Below are 25,713 nucleotides of genomic sequence, written 5' to 3'. Positions count from 1 at the left end.
GCAAGGCAGCAAGAGAGCGCCCCCCCCACCCGGAAGGGCCAGATCCCGTGACTGCTGTAATGTACAGGGATAGGTAGCTGGGATTGGGGCAGTGACACTTTAATGTCCCGTACACTACATGATGTTTTGATGTGGAATACTGAAACCCAAAAACAAGAAACAAAAACAAAAACATAGAACCATGACAGTTTTTAATATCAAATGTTTCATTGCACAACTTAATTTTGCACAGATCGAAGATGAGCTAAAGGATACATTTAGAAAGAACTTGGCTACTGAAAAATTACTGCCCTGGGATTCTTTTGTTGGAACAAATACCAGCATGTTAAAATGTAGTTTAAGCAGCCATGGAAAACGTCTTCTAAAGGCTACTAAAATTATGTCTAAAAGCTGTGATTTTTAAAGCCCCGTTGTTAGAAGTTTATAGAAGGGGAAAAGACAGTAAGTTCAAAAAATATTTCTCTGTACTCTCATCGTTCTTACTACCTTGCACTATGCATACCCTGCTTGAGGCAGAAAGACAAAAGAAGCTGAGAAGACCTTTGGTGTAAAGGCTGATTTATGGTCCATGATCATACAGACATTCTTAAATTGATCAGTGCAGTTCTACTGTGTGTCGTGTCAGAATGTAACTAGAAGCTAGATATCAAAAATACTTGAAAAGAAACTGTATTTCTTCTTTGATAATGAGGCAGTTTGCAGATGCAAATCATCTGTACTGCAGTACTGAATCAAACTGTGGCGCTCCCAAATTGTGAGTCAGTCTGTATGAGTTCTGCTCACATAGCTACAAGCTGCAGGGATCCAAGGCTGTGACAGACATACAGATTTAAACCAGTATAACATTCAGATAAATTGTTCTGGAGTTTAAGTCTGTTTGAGCTCCTTGATCTACTTGCCCAAGGAAATTTCACACTGCATAACTTCACTGCTAATTTATTTCAGCTTGCCACTTAAGCAAGAAGGGAGTTGGCCTCTGGCCCTTCCTCTGAGGAGTGGACGGAGTATCTGGGGCAACCCTACTGTTTGTCTATTTCTCAGAAGAGACAAATGCAATTTTGGAAGCCACTGTGGGTGGATAAGTGAGGGCTTTTTGTGATGGAGCTGCCTGCTACCAAAGACACAAGATTCAGCGTTCCTTAAGCTGTGGTAGTGCTGCTCACCACACTGACATTCCAAGAAAGATTGAGTACTGATAATACTGATAATGATTTTATTTCCTCAGTGTGTTGTTAAATGAAGATATCCTGACTTGGTTTTTGGTATGTTTAGCTGACATGGACTTTGAATAATAAGAAAACTGAGGGATGATTACAAATAATTTATATCTTATATTCTTCCATTTGAATGCAAAGCAGAGGAGTGTGTTCAGTCTTGAGAGATTCTTCTGCTGGGAGACGTTGACCATATGCTAATTCATAGAGGGATCCACTCCAACATCTGAAAGAATCTGGGCTACTGAGGGTAACTGTTGTGAGGAACCATGACATCTGTTGGCAGCAGACACACAGCTGGAAACACAGGGATTCAGCCTAATTTGATGTGTGGACTCTTGCATGTGAACTGATTTCGTTCAGTTTCAAGATCTAATGCTCTAAGAAAGACATGATTGATCATTAGGTGACTGTTGTACTTACATCCCACATCAGTGCACTATTTGTGGATGTAAATTACAGTCAGATAAGAAATGTATAGAAATAAATGTAACATCTCAGTCTTTGAATGCTGTTGGGACATACTTAGATTTTAGTAACAGCTTGATTTTACTTGGAATTTTTCAGTTTAATTTCTTTCTGTATGCTAATTTGTGGCAATAGTCATTGCACGTATTTGGTTTGCAATGATTAAACCATCAAATGCTGAAAATAAACTGTCCTCCTCCCCTTTTTTGGAGAACACCACTGGCAATGCTCATGTGTGGCAGTAATAGAAGGAAGTAACAGGTTTATCTTTATGTGTGCTCATGTTGTCCACAAAATGTTCCAAGCCCAGTTAAAAAGTGAGGGGGCAATAATGATGAAATGCTGGTGATTTTTAAGCACGGGTCAGACAGATGTCCAAGAAACATCTCTACTATCACCCTCTTATCCCTGCTTTTCAGTAGCTGGAACTTTAGATATGCAAGACAGACAGCTGCAGCCCAAAGGTGAACAATTTGTATCTGACTCCTGCATGCTACAGCTACCTTTCCACAGGCTGGCAAGTATTCCTTTCTCCTATGCTCTTTTAGCTTGCTTTTCTCTCTCTCTTATTCTAGAGAAGATGATTGTTCCTCAGAACACTAACTGGAAAACATAAGATTAAACCTAATCTTCAAAATTGTGAAAAACACAAATTTCAAAATAGAATAGAATCATAGATTTGCTCAAGTTGGAACAGACCTTCAAGATCATCAAGTCCAACCACAACCTAACCGTACTACCCTAACTGTTAGCCTTTCTTTCTGTGTTGTAATCATTTTTAACTTTTTATCTTCATCTACAGGTTTCCATTTTTTAGGCATGTCATGATCAAGAGAAATGGCTAGAGTGGCATTCTGTCGCTGGAGATGAACTTTACCAAATTGGTATAATCAAAAAATTTCCATTGCAGAATTTAATTAAATGCTATGGATTTCATCCAGCTGAAGTTTGCTCTCACCTTATTTCATACATGGGATTCTAGTCGCTTAAAGTGCTTTTATCTGTTTTTATTTTCCTACTTCCAGGAAGAACACAATTTAAAGTGGTAATTAAAGCACTTTCTCCAAAAGAGATCACCAGAATTTACACTCCCCACCCTCTGGATAGAAATGATGGCACATTTCTTATGCGGTATCGGATGTATGGGAGTGTCAGAAAAGGGCTAAAGATTGAGATACTTTATGGTGATAAGCATGTAGCTCAATCTCCTTACATTTTGAAAGGTAATTTTTTTTAAATATATATAATGTAATGTAGCTGCAGAAATGCTGTGGGCTAATTTACTGCTAGAAGTGAGAGATTAGAGGTTTGGTTGCTCATATTCATATAGTGTCATCACAAATGTTCCCTTCATAGAGCAAATAAGCAGTGACAATCTTATTCACTGCCAAGTTACAGGATGTACACGTCGATTTTGGCTTCTGATGTTAAGTCTCTGTGTCTGGACACTTCGTCTTCACTCTTGCAACCAGAAATGGATTTCTCCAAATTGTCTAAGAGGAAAAAGAGAGGAATGGTACTTTTACCTTTTTTCAATCAGCAATTCACTTAAGCATTTTGTGATTTTTATCTGAAGTAGAAATTAATACCTGCAAAAGTGAGGATTTTGTGTTGTTCCCAATACTTCATAATGTATATGTCTCTCCATGATTTCTAAATGCTGTGATGCTTCATGAAAACAAAGATAATGTTTCTCTAGCTAGGCTAATGTTTAACTTTTTTCTCATAGCACAGTTTAATTCAATGCAGGTCTGTACAGTTATGTAAGAGGTATTTAAAATCAGGGAAGATAAGGCAAATTTCTCTCATTCCAGATCTGCTTCTTTAACTTACCTCTGTCTCAAAAACAGATCTGTTCAGCAAATAAAGGGATAATGAAGTTACTTTCCTGGAAAGTCTTGTTTCTTTTTAGCACTTGTTCTTCTAACCAGAATTTGGCTATGTTTTATTTTTGTAAAATGTCTTAAGTACAAACTTTGGAACACTTTCAAGCTGAAATCAAACTGTCCTGAATCCTGCAGGTAGCGGTTTGTCTTCCTTATGCTGATGCGTGTTTACCAGCAGCCATGATACTATGACACAGGACAGAACGTGTTTTGAGTAGAAATCCATGAAATAAGGGCTTTTATTTCATGCTCTGTGCGGCTCCTGTGTAAGCAGTCCTACTTCAGAAAGATAGAAAGGAAGGCTGGTGGTGCATCGATGGAAGTACCTTGTGGCCAGATGAAACTGCTGTGTCAAAGCTCGGATTTAGACAAAAATTGAAACACCTGTGCTTTAGCTGCAGACACATAGATCAATTCTATTCTCTCTGGCTGGCTGGCAGCACAAGAATGGAGTTTCATTTGGGAGAGGATTTTTGCCCTCAACAAGTAACAAAAAATGTACTGTTTTCGTTTCTGAAATGGATGTTGTAGTTTTGTTGTTTCGAAAAAACTTCAAGCCGCTCTGATTTCTAGATTCCTGTGCCTGTTTGTTTGGGGAATTATGATTGATTTAGAAGCACAAATATAGACTCTCAGTGCTTGTTTTCTGCAGGACCTGTTTATCATGAATATTGCGACTGCCCTGAAGAAGACCCTGAGATCTGGCAGAATGTTTTCTCTTGCCCGTCCCAGGAGCCTCAGATTACAAAGGACTTCATTCCCTTTCCCACCATTGATCTGCAGCGAATGTTTAAAGAAATCCCATCAAAGTTCAGTCAAACAAGAGGTGCTATTGTTCATTACACTATTCTCAATAATCGCATCTACCGTCGTTCCTTAGGGAAATACACAGACTTCAAAATGTTCTCTGATGAAATGTTGCTGTCACTGGCAAGAAAGGTATCAGTTTTGATAATTTAGGCAAAACTAGAAATCATACTGCAATGTAACAGCACTGTATGTATTGTTATAACTTCAGATTTGTCATTGGTGTAGTGAGATTTAAATTTATTTTTTATCAAGATGACAGTATCTCTGTAGGAATCATGCTAGAACTAATGTGTGGGATCAGAGTTTGATGTTAATTAAATTGATAGAAAATCTGTAGGAGCTAAGACTCAACCCCGTAGGCTTCCTGACCTCTGAAAGTTCTGTTCATACTTATTTGCTGGACAAAAATTTGCAATTAGAATCTTAAGATCATCTAAATCTGTAAAATCTTTGTTTATTATTGATTCTTCATCACATGAGAGCTGAGGGTTCTACTTAAGAGTGGCAAAGAGCAGTGTAATTATACCTGTGTTATTATACTTTCTTGGGCATACATTTAGGTTCGTCTCCCCAATGTGGAGTTTTATCTTAATGTTGGAGATTGGCCAGTTGAGTACCGAAAAGCCAATGATACGCCTGGGCCTATTCCCATCATCTCATGGTGCGGCTCTGTGGATTCGAGAGACATCATCCTTCCAACATATGACATAACCCATTCAACTCTTGAAACCCTCCGTGGTGTCACAAATGATCTCCTTTCTATTCAAGGAAATATGGGTAAGTTAGAGGTTGGATTTAAAAAAGAGGGTTTTAGTTCCATCAAAGAAGGAAGCTGCCTTTAAATAATGTTTGTTATAATCTTTAGTTCATAAGTGTCCTGGGAGGTCTCTTAATAGAAACAGTGTAGTTTTCACAGAGCCTGAACCTTCCAACACTGCTACAAAGCAGGTGATTAATACAGATTTAGAGCCAAAATGTAAGAAGTCCAGTTCATGCTAATGGTGAATTTTAACTTAACAGTATCCAGAAGATAGCTGCTGAAATTGGCAAACTAGTACTGTGCTGCAGCCTCTTACCACTAAAAAAAATTGTATAAAAATAGCTCAGAATGGGATATTCTGAATTGTTTTTCTAGCTTCAAAGGAAAAGTCAGCTGTACTGACAGGGTCTTTTTCCCCAAGACATTCGTGAATTCTTAGGGATGATGCAATTGACATGAACAATAGTTAAGGAGTAAAACTCCTTAACTCCTATAAGGAGTTGTTTCTTTTTATTTGGATAGTTCATGGTCTTTTCTTTGTCACTTCATTTTTAAATTAGTCGATTTGGTTAGTTACATTATCAGTTTGAAGCAATCTGTGTTTACTGATTTGGTACGACTGTTCTTCCAGTTACATGATGATCCTACTCTACTCTGGTGTGCCTTTAAAGAAAGTCCCAGCAGAATAATGAAGGATGCGTATTTAGTGATTTTAAAGGAAAGAAGGAAGCAGATGGGAAGTTTTCCAGGCTTTACTAAATATCTTGAGGACGCAGTACAGACGTTTTTTTCCTTTGTAAATCATCAAGTGACTTCTCAAAGACCTAACTAGATTGCTGGGTGACAAAAGTGGATTTCTCTAAAGAAAGTTTTGTTACTGTGACAGTCTTTAGAGACAGATTATTACTTCAATTATTATTTTACTTACCTAATTTGATTATAACTTCTTATATAGAAGAAGAGCTCTTGGAATGAGTCCAAAGGAGGACCACTAGGATGATCAGAAGGCTGGAGCAACTCTCTGATGAGGAAAGGTTGAGGGATTGGGCTTGTTTAGCTTGGAGAAGAGAAGGATCAAGGGAGACCTCATTGTGGCCTTCCAGCACTTGAAGGGAGCTTATAAACAGGAGGGGGAACGGCTGTTTACAAGGGTGGATAGTGATAGGACAAGGGGGAATGGTCTTAAGCTGAGACAGGAAGGTTTAGGTTAGATATTAGGAGGAAGATTTCCACTCAGAGGGTGGTGATGCACTGGAACAGGTTGCCCAAGGAGGCTGTGGATGCCCCATCCCTGGAGGCATTCAAGGCCAGGCTGGATGTGGCTCTGGGCAGCCTGGTCTGCTGGTTGGTGACCCTGCACATAGCAGGGGGTTGAAACTCAAATGATCATTGTGGTCCTTTTCAACCCAGGCCATTCTGTGATTCCTTGATCATATGATATAGCTTTCAAGATATTTGCAATATTGTCAAGTGTAAAAGCAGTTCTCTACTTTTCTTTTTAAAAGTTTTTCAGTGTTCCAACCCAAAAATTCAAACCAGGACTGGGAGTGTAAGCGCTGTGATTAATAAGTGATTATGTGTTGACTGTTAACTGAGAAATCATGCCTGTTTTTCCTTGTCTCTAAGTGTAATATCACTGCCATAACAAGTTCCTGTTCATAGCACTAACCATTTCGTAACTGTCTCATTACTGTTCACTTTCATCTTATCACTCAATGCTCATAGGCCCATTCTGGGACAACAAAACAGAACAAGCTTTATTTAGAGGTCGAGACAGCCGAGAAGAACGTCTCTATCTTGTCAAGTTATCCAAGGAAAATCCAGAACTACTGGATGCTGGAATAACAGGGTATTTCTTCTTCAGAGAGAAAGAAAAGGAGTTGGGAAAGGTTCCACTGATGGGCTTCTTTGACTTCTTCAAGGTAGTAAGCAAATTATAGTCTCAGATTAACTTTGCTCTCAGGTTCTTACTGAGTAATAAAACAAGGCTTACTTTGGCTAATTCTACTCAGTAAATGAAATAATTGTGCTGATCTGGGAACACTGGTTCTTGCAGGGTAGCTAGACCACTCATAATCAAGGTCATTGCCACTACCCTTTCTTCATAGAGTCCCTTTGATACTCCATACTTGATAGAGTTCTTCAAGATTATTTTTTAAATAAATTGAGAAATTAGTTTGCTCACCATCAGGATTTTTACTTGGAGTAAGTATGAAAACAATGGACACAACGTGTGTGTAAAAAGTGAAGGGGACAGAGTTCTGTAAAAAGTAATTACAATACATGGCAACAGAGATTCTGTTCCAGAGATCAATGTATCACAAGTGCTGGAACAGCCAAGGGTATCTGGCAGAGCAATGTACTCGTGGTTGCTCTTAGAATAATGTTTTAATTATTCTGTATAGTTTTAAGTGAGAATAAATTTACTCTTTTGAAGAGTAGGTTAATATTAATTCACTTACAGCTCTACTCCTTGTTCTGCCAAAGGACATTTAAATAGAATAATACCCATCAGGAAAAGTCCATGTGACACCAAGGTTCTTGACTGTAAATCTTGGGCTGAAAACAAATCTTCTTATCTTAATGTTACCGGAACACCACGAAACTGCATCTGCATTACACTAAGGCAGGCTTGAAGATGAGAACTAGTAAACACAACTGTGTCTTGCCTAGAGGAGGAACTTTAGTGTAGCCAGTGTTCCTGTTCTGTTGCAAAATGTTTCACTTTTTGTTTCCCTCTCTCTTCACATTGCAGTACAAATACCAGGTGAATGTTGATGGGACTGTAGCAGCTTACAGGTTTCCATACCTCTTGCTGGGTGACAGCCTAGTACTGAAGCAAGATTCCCAATACTATGAACATTTTTATACTGTATTGAAACCATGGAAACATTATGTTCCAGTTAAGAGAAGCTTAGAGGACTTGCTAGAGAAAATAAAATGGGCTAAGGTAAGTTACATTACAAACTCAATAAATGAATGCATTACAGTTTATCTTAGTTCTCTTTTTTATCTTAGTACTCTTCTCCAGGTACATATTTTGCATGCGCTCTCTGCTGAGATCCTGGGATAAAAGAAGTGCATTTTGTTGTTACTGGGGGGAGGTGAAGGCCATAAGTCAAGTAACTCTCTATTCAGTGATATACTTGCAAATTAATTTTAGGTATGTGTAGAAGGGTTTTTGTGATTCAAAGCCTTTGTATAATGACTAATGTGAGTAATTTTCAAAGAAACGCCCAGAATCCTACTTAATTAGTTCTATCACTTTTTTCAGGTTCTGACTAGAACAGAAGTTATTGCATGTTTGTTCGAATGTACAAAAGAATCACTGCTCTACATAATCACTGCTCAGAATAACAGGTTGGCATTCTGTGTGACTGAAAATGCCATTTGTATTTTAAGCTTAACTATTAGGTTAAAAACACGGAAAAAAAATTCTTTTCTGACAGTGCTTCATAAAGAATCAGAAGAGAATACTGCAAGTTTGAAATGCACACCTACAAAACTTGAGAGCAAGTACATAAGTTGAAATGCATACACTGGCATTACACACATCACTTTTAAATGTCAGTCAAACAGACATCTCTAAAGGGAAAACTTTAAATTGCACTGCGTAGAAGAGGCTACAGCTGCTTGTCTTCTGTGTAACTAATACACGTGGGAGATGTCGGAGCTGCTTTTGAAGAGGCTTGTGTCTTTAGCAAAACAGTGGAGCAACAGTCAACTTTGTTTTCAAAACTGTTCTGTTGCCCATGAGAGGTGTCAGTGATAGCCCTGAGCTACCAATGGGAACCATAAAAGCAATCCAGGATTTAAAAAAAAACACCCAAATTTAAACAGTGTCCCTTTGCAGCATACCAGCAATTGTGAAGAATCAGGTTTGAATAGTCCCTTTGTTAAAATTACTTATGCCAGCAAGGCTTCAAGGAACTCACTGATTGTTCTGGTATCCATTGCTGTTTCTTCTCAATTTTCTAGGAAAACGATGAAGAAGCACAAAAAATTGCTAAAGAAGGACAGTCGGTGGCAAGAGAATTACTTCAGCCTCACAGACTTTACTGCTACTACTACAAAGTGCTGCAGGTTAGTGCAATTGCTTGTTTTATTACCTTTCCTCAACTGCTACTGCTACTGATGCTATGCGCTTCATATTCAGTCCTTACCTCAAGAGCAGGCATCGTTTATATTATTCACAGGAGATTGGTGTAAAGAACTTTGCTAAAACCTGTAATTAAAGAGGCAGCCTGTTATAATAGTTGTTTTGCACAATGACAGATTCATTTAATTTTTTTGCCCCCCTCCTCCCAGTCAGATCTGTTTTCAGTGTCACTTGCTATATGGTTTCTAATAGAGGTAGGACGTAATCTGCACACAGCTTTCCTTCCTTTTTTCATTTGTATTTGTCCCCTCACTCGCTTCTCTGCTGACACTGAATACAGGGAAAAGAAATTCTGGAAATACAGCTTGTGGAGTGGTGAGGCATGAGTGTAGAGTTACTGGTTCCCTAGCAGATGCAAATCTGCAGTGAAACTTAAGTTTCTGCTCTTTGGAAGTACTAATTGCTTTTTCCTCCTTTGCTGTACGGAGTTAGAGCTCAGTTTCAGTGGTCACAGGTTGACACAACGTTTGGCATTGTTCAGTGTTATCTGCATGAAGTGGTTAGACACACAAATAATGACAATATTCAAATTGACATTAATCATAGGATATGGGAAAACATTAAAAGGTTTTCAGAGGCAATGTAGCCTATTAGTAGGTGTGTTAAAAAGACACCTTGTAAACAGATTGTAAACAGTGACATAGGAACTGTGGATTAAGGCAAGCTTTTCAGTGGAAGGGAGGAGGAAAATTCTGTCTCATGAATTACACCTTGGTGCGTTCAGCGTTCTTAAATGTTGTTTACATATTTCAGAAATATGCCGAACGCCAAGCCAGCGAACCTGAAATACGGGATGGAATGGAACTTGTACCTCAGCCTGATGACAGAGACTCAGTGTGCAGCTGCCACAGGAAAAAGCCTTTAAGGGAAGATCTATAACTGTACCGGATGGAGAAAATCACCCACTTACAATGCAAGAATTTAAATAGGATTTAAGCTGTGAAATCTAAGACACTTAGGCACTAGCAGACAGTCTTAGTTATGTATTCTTATTGTATTTACATATCCTTTTTCACACTGACTCTGGTCTGCAGCGTTGGTTCCCACAGTTTTGTCTCCATGACCTCCACCAGGCAGATACTGAGCCTGTAATGGGGAGCATTCAGGGGACTTGGTTTATGTATTGCATCATCACAGAAGAAGAGTGGAGTGCTGCTCATGATCCCGATGGGACCCAGATACCAAAGTTTTGTGAGTCATCCAAAAGAGATCTCCCATGAGTCAGGGCAAGTTAATCTAAAGGAGCATTTGCAACATTCTAAAGCAGTGTTATGATTTCTTCATAAAGTTTACCTCAGTTTTAGATTATTTCTTGTATACAAAACAATTTTCTAACTAGACAAAGAAAAGTAATATTTGAGATTTACAGATATCAAATCTGGTGTTGCTTTGAGATCATTTTGTGATATATGATGTAATAGAATAGAGAACATGACTTAATCCTTAACAGTTTCAGTGGAAAACTGAGAGGAGGGGGAAAGTTCAGAATAGTATTTTTGTAAGCACAGAATTGTGAAATCAAAGGAGTTGGAAGGGACCTCTGGAGATCATCTAGTTCAACACCTCCCTACTAAACCAGGTCCTAGAGTTGACTGCATACAGTTGCTCTGAATCACCAAAATTAAATTCTACTCTAGACTGTGTAGCTATCAAAACCATCACAGCTGTGCTCTGAATGCCAACACACCACTCTGAAGTTCTATTCCATGCTATTGACCATGTCTCTGAATATAGGTACAGACCCATAGAAGGATTTAGAAACTTCAGGGAGAGGTGAAATATTAGTACAGTTCCAGTCTACGCTATTCTAAGCTACCTGAGTATTCATACATCTGAAATTTGTTAGTTTTAGACTACTTTGGTTTTACTTTGCTGTAGGGCTAAAGATGTCGCTGTGTTTTTCACTTGGTTACATGAAATTTTCCTATGCCTAAGTCCTCAAATGGAGCTTATTCATTTTTCTGAATTTAGATAAAATCTACCTAATCTGAGAGCACTGAATTCAGTGGACAGCAGATAAGCTACCACTGTTTTGGTAGAAAAACCTATGCTGCATTTTCTATGTAACAATCAAGGGTTTAGAGCCCATACTGAGCAGTGGGGAAGATAACTTTGTTCTCCTTGATTTGATTCAAAGATGAATTTCCAAAAAGTGCCTTAGGTCCAGACTGCAGACGAGTTGTTCAAGTCTTCCACTGAAGTTGTGAAGCCACCAAGATAATGATAGAAAATTCATAGGGCCTGAAGGAGCTGACAGTACTGCAGAGGTAAAATTCTACCTTCAGGTGGGATGAAGGAAGGATCCTTGTCCTTGATGCTGCTCCCAGTGGCTCTCCTGATATTTACCCAAGAAACTGTCTTTTTCAGAGTGTATGTAAACAGTCTTGGAAGGAGAGGCCAATGCCAAACCTTCCCACTCCTGCCATGGAGTTCACTGACCAACAAGTAATGTCTGGCTTTCAGACTCAAAGTCAGCTTGTAGATTTCTGGTAAAAATCCATTCAAAGTTGGTACATTAAACATTAAATTCAGATTACTTCTGAAATGTGGAGCTTTGAAAAGCAGCAAATGTTGACAGGAGAACAAAAACATATGAAGCAAACCATGAGTTCAACTGGGCAGAAATCATCCAAGCAAGGTAAGCCAAAAGCCTCCTGCATCACCAAGCCCAACACCTCTCACCTCATTTGTAAGTTTTCTTCCAGGAGGAAAACACAAAGATATTTGGTGCTTGCACAGTGACCAAACTGCAGTAAGAAAACACAGATTTTCAGGTTGCCTCAGCTTTCTAACTGTGGCATCTGTGTTCTTCCTACTCAGCTACACTCATATAACGCCTTACTTGAATACCTAATTCTCCTTGTGCAAAAAGGAGTGGAAACATGATTGTGGACTTATCTAATTGCTTAGATGGCTGGAATTCAGTGCTGTATGCTTCATACGGGTTTAATTTGTGCATATGACGACACTGCCAGTTACTCTCATAAAATACATGAAAAAAAATCTGTACTAGAATGAGTTTTTCTGCATGCTAAATGTAGAAGGACTCTCAGGTTTCTAAAGAAACTGTTCCTTGGTTGTTTATTGAACTATTCTGGTGAAGAAAAATGGAAACATCTTGTTCTACCCATCAACATATTGTTCTAGTTCTAACACCGTTATAAATAGTGGTTGTATTTTTATTTGGCGTGACAATCCGTTCTAGGACTTCATCCTATAAATATATGCTCAGCTCATCTGACAGAAAATTTCTGCATCAGAACTCAGAAACACAGTGCCATTGCTAAGGTGACACTCAAAACTGGTATGTGCTTCTCTTCCCTTCTCTCTTTACAGTCATTTTTATTGTGCTATATGATCTGAGATGATCCATTGTCTGCATTTTTTATTCATCACGATTTATGAAGTGTGCTCAGGAAAGGCAATTATGCATACCAGACAGCTGAAGCAGGAAAAATTTCCCCTTGCACACATATTTCAAACTAAAAATCCCCAAATGATCTGTTTATATTCTAAAAAACACGAGGGAGTGGAAGGACTCATGATACATCCGTTAGGGTTCTTTGCAAACACCTGTGTAGGAAAACTTGCCTGGCTTGAAACATGAGTATTTCAAACTGGAAGAAGAAGCAGATAAAACCTACGTGGTCATGAATATTTTTTAAAAAGGTGAATATTTTGTCCTTCTTTTTTTTTTCCCTCAAAGACAGGGGAAAAAAATCTTCTAAGTTCTCCCCCAAAAAGAACTCCCTTCAAAGCTGAGACAAGTTTTTGACAGAATGACTTAAAGATGTTTTATAGCTTACAGGCAAGCAATACCCTAACAAATATGAATACATTCATCTTGTCAAAAAACAGTAGAGACATGACAGGGTAGAACTTTCATTAAATGTGCTCCCTCATTTGAGAAAATCTGGTGCAATTTATAACTAGTGATCTTCCAAAGATAAAGGAAGGTACGGCCTCTCTTGTTTTCATTGGTGGTATTGTATGCAATTTCAACTGTAATGATGAGCAATCACAGCAATTGCCCCTCCAGGCCAGAAGGAAGTCAGATCTATTTTAGTTTGATGACAGGATTATATTTACTGGCCTGGTGTTACAGGAATTGCTAAATATTCAGTAAAACCTGTTCACACAAGTAAAGTGTAACACAGATGTTGCACGGTATTTTAAGCTGCATATATACACTAGATTTTCTGCTATTCTCTAATAGTTCTTGAACAGCAATGAGTAAATATTTATTATACCTCACAGTAGCTTCATACAGTGAATACTCCAGAAAATTCATCCTTTTATACTGTCCTAATATATCTAAACACCCACATTTGGAAATACCCAACATCAATTTCATTTTGAAATGAGAACCAGTAAATCACCATCTGTTGACCATAGCTGAAATATAAATTCAGCACATTTTTAGACTGTTTTTTAAGATTTCCCTCGAGATAACTAATATATTAGTTTCGTGAAAGTGTTGTTCCAGATCCGCCTTGTAGATTAATAAAAGCCCTGTGATCAAAGTTTGCCTGATGGAATGTTAGATTCAAGCATCCATCCTGGGAAGCTGACGCCCGACTTTCATTACATTAGAAAGTAAATTATTTAGTTAGGGAGGAGAGCTGATAGGGAAAACATACATCACCTGTTTGAGCACGTTTGAGAGGCTTGCAAAGAAATGATAATAATAAAAAGAAGCATTACATAAACCTAGGATATTATCAGCTCCTTTGCAGCTTCAGGTTTTCAAAAGTGTTCTGAAAGGGCAGTGATGGAGTACAAGACGTTTTATGAGTACGTTTTAATTCACCAGATTTAAACACTAGTATATGTCTGATTTTTTTCAGCATTATAATGAGATTTGTGTTTCAAGTGGTTGATAATGTAAGAAAAACTGTACTGTGGATGGTTATGGCACTCATTTTGTATTTTGCTGTCAGAATAAGGGTAAAGGAATTATTTTGCATATCTGTTTGAATCATAGAAATATAGAATGACCTGGGTTGAAAAGGACCACAATGATCATCTAGTTTCAACCCCCTACTATGTTCAGGGCTGCCAACCACCAGACCAGGCTGCCCAGAGCCACATCCAGCCTGGCCTTGAATGCCTCCAGGGATGGGGCATCCACAGCCTCCTTGGGCAACCTGTTCCAGTGCATCACCACCCTCTGAGTGGAAATCTTCCTCCTAATATCTAACCTAAACCTTCCTGTCTCAGCTTAAGACCATTCCCCCTTGTCCTATCACTGTCCACCCATGTAAACAGCCGTTCCCCCTCCTGTTTATAAGCTCCCTTCAAGTACTGGAAGGCCACAATGAGGTCTCCCTTGATCCTTCTCTTCTCCAAGCTAAACAAGCCCAGTTCCCTCAACCTTTCCTCACAGGAGAGGAGCTCCAGCCCTCTGATCATCTCAGTGCCCTTCTCTGGACACACTCCAAGAGCTCCACGTCCTTCCTGTGCTGCCCCAGTCCTGGACGCAGTACTCCAGATGGGGCCTCACAAAGCTGAGTAGAGGGGGACAATCACCTCCCTCTCCTGCTGGCCACCCCTTTTTTAATGCAGCCCAGAACACAGTTGGCCTTCAGGGCTGCAAGGTCACATTGCTGGCTCATGTCCAGCTCCTTGTCCACCAGGACCCCCGAGTTCTTCTCCGCAGGGCTGCTCAAGGACTTCAAAGGAAGTCAGTTAAAGGCAGTACAGATCATGCAGATATGTGCAGGACAACCAAGGAACCCAGCCAGCATGGGTTCATGAGGTCGTGCCTGACCAACCTCATCTCCTATGGCTAAGTGACCCATCTGGTGGATGAGGGAATGGTCACAAGAGGTGTTTCCCAGGGGTTGGTACTGGGACCAGTCTTGTTTAATTGATAATCTGGATGAGGGGACTGAGAGCACACTCAGTAAGTTAGCAGATAGCACCAAGTGTGCAGGAAGTGTCAATCTGCCTGGGATTAAGAATCTCTGCCCTACAGAGAGATGTGGACAGGCTGGATTGATGGGCTGAGGCCAATTGTATGAGGCACAATGAGAACAAGTGCCAGGTCATGCACTCTAGTCACAAGAACCCTGTGCAACCCTACACTCTTGGGGTAGAGTGGCTGGAAAGCTGCATGGTGGAAATGGATCTGGGGTTGTTAGCTGACAGCTGGCTGAACATGAGCCAGCAGTGTGCCCAGGTGGTCAAGAAGGCCAATGGCATCCTGGCTTGTATGAGCAATAGTGCAGCCAGCAGGAGTGGGGCCAGGGGGGAATCGTCCCTCTATTCTCAGCTCTGGTGAGGCCACACTCGAGTACTGGTTCAGTTTGGGCCCCTCACTACAGGAAAGGCATTGAAGTGCCAGAGCATGTTCAGAGAAGGGCTGTGAAGGGTCTGGAGTGCAAGTCTTACAGGGAAGCTGAAGAAACTTGGATTGTTGAGCCTGAAGAAGAGGAGGTTCAGGGGAACCTTATCGCTACCTGCAGCTGCCTGAATGGAGGTTGAGGCGAGGTGGTCTCTTCTTCCACATAACAGTGACAGGATAAGAGGTAATGGCTTAAAGCTGCACCATGGGAGGTTCAGGTTGGATATTAAGAAAAATTACTTCTCAGAAAGAGTTGTGAGGGTTGAAACAGGCTGCCCAGGGATGTGATGGAGTCACCGCCCCTGGAGGTGTTCAAGAAACATGGAGATGTGGCACTGAGGGACACGGTTTAGTGGGTGTGGTGGTGACAGGTTGATATTTGGACTAGATCATCTTAGAGGTAAATACTTGGCAATACTTAAATGTGAGTACTACAGATGTAAGGTGTGGAATAATTCAAAGAAGTTCTTATGAAATAGTATCTAAATTCTAATTATCTACAAGAAAGGAAATGTTTCTGTGAAAAAAATGAGAAAGACCTTCCCAAAGATCCAAAAAACATGATTGGTTTTTTTTTTTTTTTTTTTTTTTCTGACTATTAGCAGTACCATTTATGTAGTGAATCATTCATTGAAATGAAGACAGGGGCTATTACTACTTACTCTGCTCCAAGATAGTACCTTTCACTCAGCATTGTTCCATTCCAGCGACAGAAATACATATAGCAATTGGATCTTTGATTTCAAAATGAACAAATCCACAGGAAATTTGCCTCTTCCCTGTAAAACTTAATATAATCAACTCAGACAGGCAATCTGTCTGCTGAAGATCCCAAGAAAGTCTCCTCTAGGGAGAGTTACTGCCTTATTTCTGTTCACGCACCAAAGTGAAATGAGATCTTTGTGAAGTCCTACATGAACTCACAGCTGTATACTCTGTTGCCAAAGTCAACCATATACTTGAATTTGATGAGCAGTAGGTGCTCTCTCCTTTCCAGCCACAAGATAAAGTACTGCAAAAAATTATTCTGCTCATAAGTGAACATCTTCCTTTTCTAGGAACTGTGGCCTACTGTCAAATGTGTTTGTTACAGTGGTTTAATATAAATTACACCCAGCTTTGATGACACACACTAATGTGTAATAGCTGCCAAACCGGATCTGTTAAGTAGGTTACTAGATGCAGTTGACATAGTTCCTTGATGGATTATCTTGTTAAGGAAGCCATTATAAAATCACTTCATATGGGGAGTACAAGCAATATTCACATAGAAAGGTCAATTTCTAATCCCATTAGAGTAAATGGCATAGAATTTTTGCTAAGTGCATTTATATTTGTAAAAAAAAATAAGGTCTGCAAAGTTACATGCTCCAGTGAAAACTTTGAGTGAAAAGAATTTAAATAGAGAAGTGAAAAAAGTGGCACCGATATCTTCGCATTTGAGATGCAGGGCATCTTCTGGCCACACAGCATCCTATCTCTAATGACTTAGTACCTTGTGAAGTCATCCCCCAAACCAATTCCCTTCAATCACTCCATCATTTGTCAACAGTAGACGACACCCTAAAGAAATAAGAAGTTACATACAAGCTAATAAAGTATTAAAATTTCTTTCCTGTAGCTCAGCAATTTCACTAGAAATATTTTCTGATAAAATAAATGCATTCTGGTTGAGTGCAAAGACTTAAAGTGGGCTGCCTAAGAAAGAAGACTGAACAAATTAGGACTGTCTTTCACATAAGAAAGACTGTAATTCAATTTTTTTATTTCAAATCAATCAATTGATTCAAAATGTATAAAGTTTTTTTCTCTTGCTTGAAAAAATAATTAGTTCATGAAGAAAAATTCTCCACTGACCGCTGAAACAAACTTTCATTTGAAATTATGAGCAAAGAAACAAATCCTGAATGGTAGGCTGTCAAATTACATTCTGACTTCAGAAGAACATTCCTGGCATAGGGCTCACAAACACTTGCTCTGCTAGCACCTCAAGACCTAACAGCCATGGCAACTCCCCTGGCATTTCACTATTCCCAAGCAGAATTCACTCACAGAAGAGAAACTACCTCCTGCGCTTCCAGCTGGGTTAGCACCTAGTAGGGGTCCTCTCCATTCTTTGAATGAATGTCACATGCTTATAATACATCTATAGCAACACATTTGTATAATAATGTACATATGTTTATATTCTTCCTGTATCATCAAATTAATACATGTCTGGATTCGGCTTTGCATTTTAATTTAATATGAAATTACACATAATTACTTTCTGCAGTACTGATGAAAGCCTCTGTCAAGATCTGGCTCTTCAAACTGGCCTGAGCACCTTCTGAAAGATATCTTGTGAGTTAGCAAACTTGGGTCTTCTTTCAAAGAGAATTCTATAACTGGCACAGCTTTTTGATCACTGTTTCAAAGTCTCGGTCTTGAAACCAAGTCATAATGACATCAGTAAATCTAGGATGGGTTTTTCCAGTCCTTTATGTCTTATTCACTCAAGGATTTTGAGCTTACTAAATAAAAGACAATAACTTAGCTGAAACTATCTATCTCCCGGCTTAACCAGAGCATGTATTCTTTGCTTCTGTGCCTGATTATGACAGCACTAACTATATTTTAAAGATTTATTTTTAAATATATTTCTTACATTTTGCACTTGGTGAATATAAAGGTTAATATGCTTTATGATGAGATGGATTAACAAATCAAAATTAAATAAAGTCTCTAGTTCATCTGACGAATTTTAAAATCTCTATTAGAGTCTGAATACAGAAGTGATGTATCAGGTCTTCATGTTGTTGACAAAGAAGGTCAAAGTAGTGTGTAAGTTGCTGCAATATTTAACTGATGATGAGATGAACGGTGCTATCCAGAAATAAAGGGACTGATGAGGTGATCTGATAACCTCTGATTTATGCAAAATGAGATTCTGAGTTGGAACCGAAGAGATGGACATGGTGTGAAAATATAAAGGCACATACAGACAGTTTCAAAAGTGCTGGTGCAGGCAGTTCAATTTCCCTGCTCTCTGAGCCCTGTCAGGCAGCTGCCCCAGGGTGCTGTTAAGACTTTCCCAGCTGGTGCATGTTGGGCCCACTCTTCCCTTCTTGCGTCTTAAGGAAATAAAGCTCTTTCTTCTTATTCTCTGCTTACAGTCCTGAGAGAAATTGGTACTACTGCAAGCTCGACCTTTAATTTGAAACAAGCAAATAAAGCTCTTACCTCCCCTGCTGGAAACCACTGTTCCTACAGGCTGAGTGCCAGGGAGGGAAGCTTTACCCAACAACAGGGCACTGAAGTGGGCAAGCAGAGGCGTCGGGGCTCGCAGCCCCCAACCCCAGAGCAGGGGGCACAGAGAGGCATGGAGAGAAGGGAAGAAATCTCCTCGAGGGCCCCGAGGAGCAGGGTGGAAGGAGAGGGAACAGAGGTGTGCACATGGGAATCCTTTCCCAGTGCTTCTAACTGGCCTTAATGAAGGAAGCACTTTGTAATGTAGGGGCATGACTTTCTGCTTCTAGAAATACCTTTCCAACATAGTAAGGAGGTAGAAGCAAGCTGTGTAGAAAGAAATGAGTTCAGAAAGGCAGTGTGGCACTGGGATAACTTTCCATACTCTTAATTAAGCTTATTAAGAATTTTGGAGGAAGTATTGTGTCTGACAAACAAGAATCAGAGAATCGAATCATCAAGGTTGGAAAGACTGCCAGGATCATCTGCTCAGCCATCAGCCCATGCCTGTGACCGCTCAAGGCCATGTCCCTCAGTGCCACATCCACTCTGTTTTTGTATATGGAAGAATTACAATCACATTTTATTAAGGAAGCGAAGTGAGTGTGAAGATAAAATAAATGTGTTGACTGAAATTGTGCCTGAGAGGCAGATATTTTGATGGATGGTGACAAGCAATGCCCCAGGTCTCAGCATGGTTGGTCACCAACAAGGAATACTCAGCATGCACGTCATCCAATTAGCATTTGGGAATAGTTTTCTGTAGCTATTTTTCCATCTTTTTCTACAGAAATATTTACACGTAGTAAAAAATCCTTTTTCCTTGCATAAATTTCTTGATCTGTTGGGTTTTTCCCCTCACAAAATGAAACTTATATAAGTATCATCACTTGTAAGCTTGTTCTTCACTCACCAAATGCGTGATCTCATTCACAATAATGGAAACTCCGTTTATGCATCAAAAAAGGAAGAGACCATAAGTAGTTTAATTACAGCCCATTATTAATTGTATTGAGGCAGAAATGATGATAGCTTTTTCTTTTAACCAGCGGCTGTGTTCTTTGTGTTACTACAGAGATCATAGAAGGTACGTTCTATTTCTATGAGAATCGTAGTGGTAATATTTGGACTCCCAGAAGTCCTTATAACTCATGGATATTGTGCCACTGATCACGCAGATTTGCCCATTACTGGATATCTTTTCAGCTTGGTTTTTACATCCATCAGGCAATTTCTTGGTTTTCAATTTAAGCTTTTGCTGTTGTTGTTGTTTTTGCTTAGCTTTATTGCTGGTTTTAATCATATTTTATATTTTTCTTTAGCTCTTTTATGCACTATACCGAGGAAGATGTATCCCAATTATGCTACCAGTAAATCTGTATATTATTCTTATATTTCTATTTCAATCCTTCTGCTTGTTTTCAGAAAAGATGCACTCCTGCTGTGATTAGTTTGTGTAATATAAACCTCAGCCATCAGATGTGACTGCAGACAGGATCAGCACCACATCCAGCCCCATTTAACGTAAGTCAGATTTGATTAAAAAGTGTGATAGGATTTTTTGTTCCTTTATGGGTAGGTAATCTGCTTTTTTGGTTTTTACTTCACTCTTGGCTACCAGCTTAATCTCTGAAAAATAGCTCCTATGTCTAGGCAGTCTAAGCAGTAGACCTGATGATACATCTTGGGCAAGAAAAGAAGATTTTGAGCACCGTCCTGCTTTGTGAGTAAGGCTCTACTGTCCCAACCTTGATGAAAGATGAACTCCTGGAAACAGCTGCCTATTGTGAGTGTCCCTTTGTTCATGGAAGAGCAGGTTCCCAAGTGGGTGTGTTTTACATGTCCTAATTATGATTGTCTCAATTTTTCAGATAAAATGAAGTCAATGAAGTGCTTACAAGGTTTTCCTTGTCTCTTACTGGATGAGATTGTTCTAGTTAATAGTTCGTTTATTCATGTTTCTTTACTGTTCTGTTGCTCAGTAACAGTTCAAAGACACTAAAGAAATGGTTTACAAAGACACTTGGAACTGCACGTCATGTGTGTACCCAAACAAGTTTGGTTGTACATGTTGTCGTGGTGGAAGCCCATGGTAATGACTTGCTTGCAGTTAAGAACAAGCCTTAAAAAGTCAGTCTTTTGTTTCACTTTGTGTCAGCTTCTAACAATGACAAGTACAGCAGGCGTTAGAACAACTTACTGAATTGTTGGTAGCTGTGGGACAGAATACACTGAGCATATCTCCTGGTGAGAACTGTCTGGAACTGCTTACTCTGTCTTTGATTTTGATTTACCTACCATAGATTAGTTCTATGGCAGATCTCGAGGACCTTGCAGAATTACAAAATGCCTTTGGTTTTTAGCATTATACCCACTGCTCAGAACTCACTGACAAGGAACAAGGAAGAGAAGTAACCAACTGCAAGCTCAGACTGCTTACGGTAACGTACTGCTCAGATGTGCTTCAGAACTACCCATTGTTCCATCAATAGACACAGGTTAGGAGTGTGTTGCACACCCTGCTGTCTGTGGTAGAACACCCGCTGCGGTATGGCCAGCTGCAGAGGGACAGCCCGTGTCAGGACCCTCAAGAGTTCTGAGGTACTGGAAGAAAATGTATCTTCAGGCATCGTGAGAAGCTGATGTTGGCTAGGAAGGGACTCCAGGAAGGATTTGGATATGCTGGTCATATCTTAAGAAATAATAAAGAAGATGTTGGATAGGATTGAAACCACATTAGGAGTAGTTCTGCAGATCTAAACTGGAGAACTGAGTTTTACCCAGTTATTTTTTTCAGAACAACTGTGGTAAGTTGAGGGATTTGGGTATTTTGATATAACGGAAATATATAACAGAACTAGTAGGCTCTACAGGAACAGATCCTTGTGTTCTGAAGTGCACTGACCCTCAGAGATAAGAGCTGCACTTAGTGCTGTGTTGCTGCTCAAGTTGCTCAGTACAGTGCAGAGCTGGGCACTTCTTTTGCTGTGTGGTGTTGTAAAACAAGGCTCGTTACAGTAATATAAATTAAACAGTGTTTTTGATTGTCCCCAGTCCTCTCAAAGTCATGCAGTCATGGATGTGTTGTGGAGATGAAAGCAGCTGGAACTATGATCCACAGGAAACAAAGTTGAGCATCAAAGTAAAAACATGAAGAGCTGTCTTAGAAGTAAGTATAACAGGCTGGAACTCGTTTCTTGTGAGCCACTTGAAAGCTGTTAGAGAACTATAAAAATATTTGTGGGCCAGGTTGACTTCCTTTGCATATTCCTGAGAGACCATCAATGTGTATTCTTTAAGCAGCTTTGTCTGCTTGCTAGGAGCCTCATTATGTGTTGCATATTTTCTACTGTCTCTAGTAAAGGACCCAAACCTGATTAAGAGTCTGTTTCTGCAAATACTACCCTGTAATTGAAATAGAGTAACCATAGTAGCATGCTGTTTCTGAGTTAGTTTCTCAGTAGGATGGAAGCACTGCAGGTTAGTGGTTTTCAACTGATGGGCAGCTTTGCCAGGTGTTGCAGCAAGTGCTCTCCTCAAATTTAGACAAGGTACTTGAAGCATCATTTTGCAGTACTTGGTATTCATGGTGTTTTCATTTTGGATGCACAAAATAGCTACAGAATGAAAGCTAAAGGTGTATTTGCATGAATTAACTGCTTTCAGCTGAAAAAGACAGGGTGGATGGAACTAGATTCCCGAATCCACAATCCCTGCAGTGCTGAGTGTTTTTCCATCTTTCCAACTCAGAGATCCTTGGGCAACCCCAGCAACCCTCACTGTTAGGGCAGCACATGGAGCTGAGACATACTTAATAGAGTCATAGAATCATAGAATTGTGAATCATAGAATGGCTTAGGTTGAAAGGAATATGAAAGCCCCTCCAGTTCCAACCCCCCCGCCATGGGCAGAGCTGCCCCCTCTGCCCCCCTCTGCGCCTCCTCAGGCTGCCCAGAGCCCCATTCAACCTGGCCTTGAGCTCTTCCAGGGATGGGTCACCCACAGCTGTCTGAGCAGCTGTGCCAGTGCCTCACCACCCTCTGAGTAAAGAAATTTTTCCTCATATCTAATCTAAATCTCCCCTCTTCTAGTTTAAAACCATTTCCCTTGTGCTATCACTATTTGCCTGTGTAAAATGTCCCCTCTCCCCCTCATGTTTATATGCTCTGTTCAAAGTACTGGAAGGCCACAATGAGGTCTCCCCGGAGCCTTCTCTTCTCCAAGCTAAACAAGCCCAGTTCCCTCAGCCTTTCCTCACAGGAGAGGAGCTCCAGCCCTCTGATCATCTTAGTGGCCTCCTCTGGACCCGATCCAACAGCTCCTCATCCATTCTGTGCTGGGGGCCCCAGGCCTGGGTGCAGTACTCTAGATGGAGTCTCCTTGGCTTAGCATCTGAGCATTGCTCACCTACAGCTATAACAGTGATGTGTTATCAGTGCACAGATCCAAAACACAGCACAATCCTAGCTAGGAAGAAGAAAACGAGCTGTATGCCAGCTGAAACCAGGATACTGTTTTGGACTTCCTCCTCATTTATCATCGCCTTAGGAATAAAACATCATTAATGTGCATCACATCAATAATGGAACATCAGACACTATTTATTTTTCTGTTCAAGTTGTAGTGAATAGGCCAGGGTGACAAATCAATTTATTGTGTACAAGATAATCTCATTTAGTAAGAGCATGGAATTAACAGCGCCAGCTTTTTTCTCATTTACAACGTGATGGAATCATGGCAAAACATAAAGAGGAAAAATATGATTTGAACTTGTTGCATCCTGTCAGTTTATCTTGCATTACTTGTGATATACTTACAGGAACATCTAATGATTTTACATTTCTTTTCCAAGGGATGAGGGAAGTAGATGTGATTACCTTTCATTAAAATAATTTCCATCAGGAAACACTGAGTCTGGGTACTGGGAGATAACACATGGTGTATTTATCAATGACTCCTCCAGTTTTCAACCTGCTCCCCATTTATATCACAAGGTGTTCCAAAACACGCAAAGAAAACCCTGGGATAAGAAGATAGCTGGAGCTTTTCAATATCTTTCTGTTTAGAGAAAAAATGATGACGGAATCAAGATCTCTAGTGCTTTCTGGCACCATGACAGATAGACCAGTGCTTGCTGGTTGATTACAGCGATTTTGCCAAAAGATGCATTGAATCAGATGATTGCAGTTACACAGTGAATTGCCAGAAGTTCAATTGTTTTAAAGAAGTGCAGAGGATATGTTATTGATCTGACTGCCTGAAATACATACAGATGCCTCCCCTCTGATCCGTTGAAGAAATACATTATGAATTCCCATATATATTGAATTTTTTTCACAAGTTTATTAGAAAATCTCAGTGTTTTGTGTGTTTTGAAGAATGTATCTGTTCAATGAAAGGAAACTGGATCATGTTCTAATGTAAATATTACTGTACTCAAAGATTTTGTGTAACATATTCACTCATAGAGCTGTCACGTGTCTGCCAAAGCCCAGTGAACTCTGCAAAATGGCAGCTGTTGCAAGAGGAGATTTTTTGAAAGAGCTGGAAGAATGCTGGCAGCGTCTGTCCAAATGTATAGACAGTGACTTTTGGGTCTTCTTTCTGTCAGTTAGTAGAGAAAAGCAAGCTATTTTTTCCCCAGTGTCTGTTTTTCCTCACGTGCCATTTGGGACACATTGTGTGAAAAAAGTTGCCATGGATGAGATCCTTCTTGACATTTGTCACTGAAGATGCATCCTCATGCATTCCTCCCAGTTAAATCATTGAATAATATCCTAAATGAGAACTTGTTAAACAACTCTGAGTCCCATCCTGCAAAACCCGTGAAACAGATTCTTAACCTGGCAAGATTTTGTAACTTATTGAAGGAAAAATCCATGCGCCATCTTGTGCAGTGAGCTGCAGAGTCAGATAGAAGGACCTGTGAATGGCACAACTTTTGTGCCGGTCCCAATGTGACGCTCATTTCTGAAGTTCACTCCAGACACAGGCGGTGCTCATCTTTAATAAGCACATACTAATCACCTTTATCGTGACTTTTACTGAGAAACTGTTTCACACCACAGGCAAGCCACATAGGCAATTATGCCATGCACACTGCTCTATAGCAATATGTAGGCTGCATCCCATGCCCTTAACAGTCCTTTGCAGTGTGTTTTTAAATGTACCACTGTTGCAGTGATGAAGATTGTTTATCTATAGTTTTGAATTACTCTGAAGGTTAGTACCTTTATTTAAAGACACAAAATTTTATTAGCATTTGGGATAATATAGTAAGGTTTTCATTTATTGTTTTTTCCTGTTGGTATGGTTTTGTTAATCAAGGTTGTAATACAACTGTATATGAACTTAAATAAATGTTATAGTTAGCTTATTTTGTTCTTGATTGTATTTTTTGAAGAACACTGGGCAATCTCGTAGGAGCAAATGTGGCACTTTTGTTCTCTGTACATCTACTACTATCAGTAGTAGGAGATGTGTGTCATCTTGCATGTGGTAAAAAGGGTCACAAAGGCCAGGCATCCATTTGTAGGATTGAGCTTATGAATCTTTCAGAAAAAACACCTGCTCCCTATTATTGCACAATGATAAATCACCTTGATACAGTAACAAAAAATGTAGCCTTTCACAAAAGGATACCCTAATTTTCTTCCTGATAAAACATTCTTTGGGAAATTTTGATTAGTTTATGGAAAGGCTTTGGAAGACCAATAGCGAAATAATGAGGTCTTCATAAATTGGATCTGTTGAATGCATTGCAGAAGCCAGCATTCAAAGTAAGTGACTTACATTATATACTGGGCATGCTGTGACAGCCTCTTCCTCCAGCTAAGAAATCC

At 39.7% G+C, this 25,713-nt stretch overlaps 1 protein-coding gene and 1 long non-coding RNA gene across 4 annotated transcripts in view; both read left to right on the top strand.

Annotated features, from left to right (window-relative positions):
- The window catches only part of LOC122177504 (protein O-glucosyltransferase 3-like), a 55,520-nt gene extending 41,210 nt beyond the window's left edge, over nt 1-14,310 (top strand). For both annotated transcript variants that reach the window (XM_042866932.1, XM_042866933.1), the window contains 7 exons: nt 2,708-2,905; nt 4,221-4,507; nt 4,939-5,155; nt 6,864-7,060; nt 7,894-8,088; nt 9,117-9,221; nt 10,051-14,310. In XM_042866932.1, coding sequence (XP_042722866.1) covers nt 2,708-2,905; nt 4,221-4,507; nt 4,939-5,155; nt 6,864-7,060; nt 7,894-8,088; nt 9,117-9,221; nt 10,051-10,176 — 1,325 coding nt within the window. In that variant the 3' untranslated portion in view covers nt 10,177-14,310. The remainder of the gene's footprint in view (nt 1-2,707; nt 2,906-4,220; nt 4,508-4,938; nt 5,156-6,863; nt 7,061-7,893; nt 8,089-9,116; nt 9,222-10,050) is intronic.
- A 5,936-nt stretch (nt 14,311-20,246) lies between these two features.
- LOC122178143 lies at nt 20,247-25,247 on the top strand. Of its 2 annotated transcripts, XR_006178244.1 has the most exons (4): nt 20,247-20,395; nt 20,525-20,657; nt 20,743-22,040; nt 23,724-25,247. It is a non-coding gene; the product is annotated as an uncharacterized LOC122178143 (long non-coding RNA). The 2 variants fall into 2 exon arrangements; XR_006178243.1 differs by having other exon boundaries at nt 20,249-20,395; nt 20,525-22,040.
- The last annotated feature ends 466 nt before the right edge of the window (nt 25,248-25,713 follow it).

The sequence above is a fragment of the Lagopus leucura genome, unplaced genomic scaffold (assembly GCF_019238085.1).
Source record: "Lagopus leucura isolate 7727_CA_CO unplaced genomic scaffold, USGS_WTPT01 Super-Scaffold_100001, whole genome shotgun sequence".
NCBI classification, from domain to species: Eukaryota; Metazoa; Chordata; class Aves; order Galliformes; family Phasianidae; genus Lagopus; species Lagopus leucura.
Note: the sequence above shows the minus strand (reverse complement) of the source record. Positions and strands in the feature narration are given on the sequence as shown.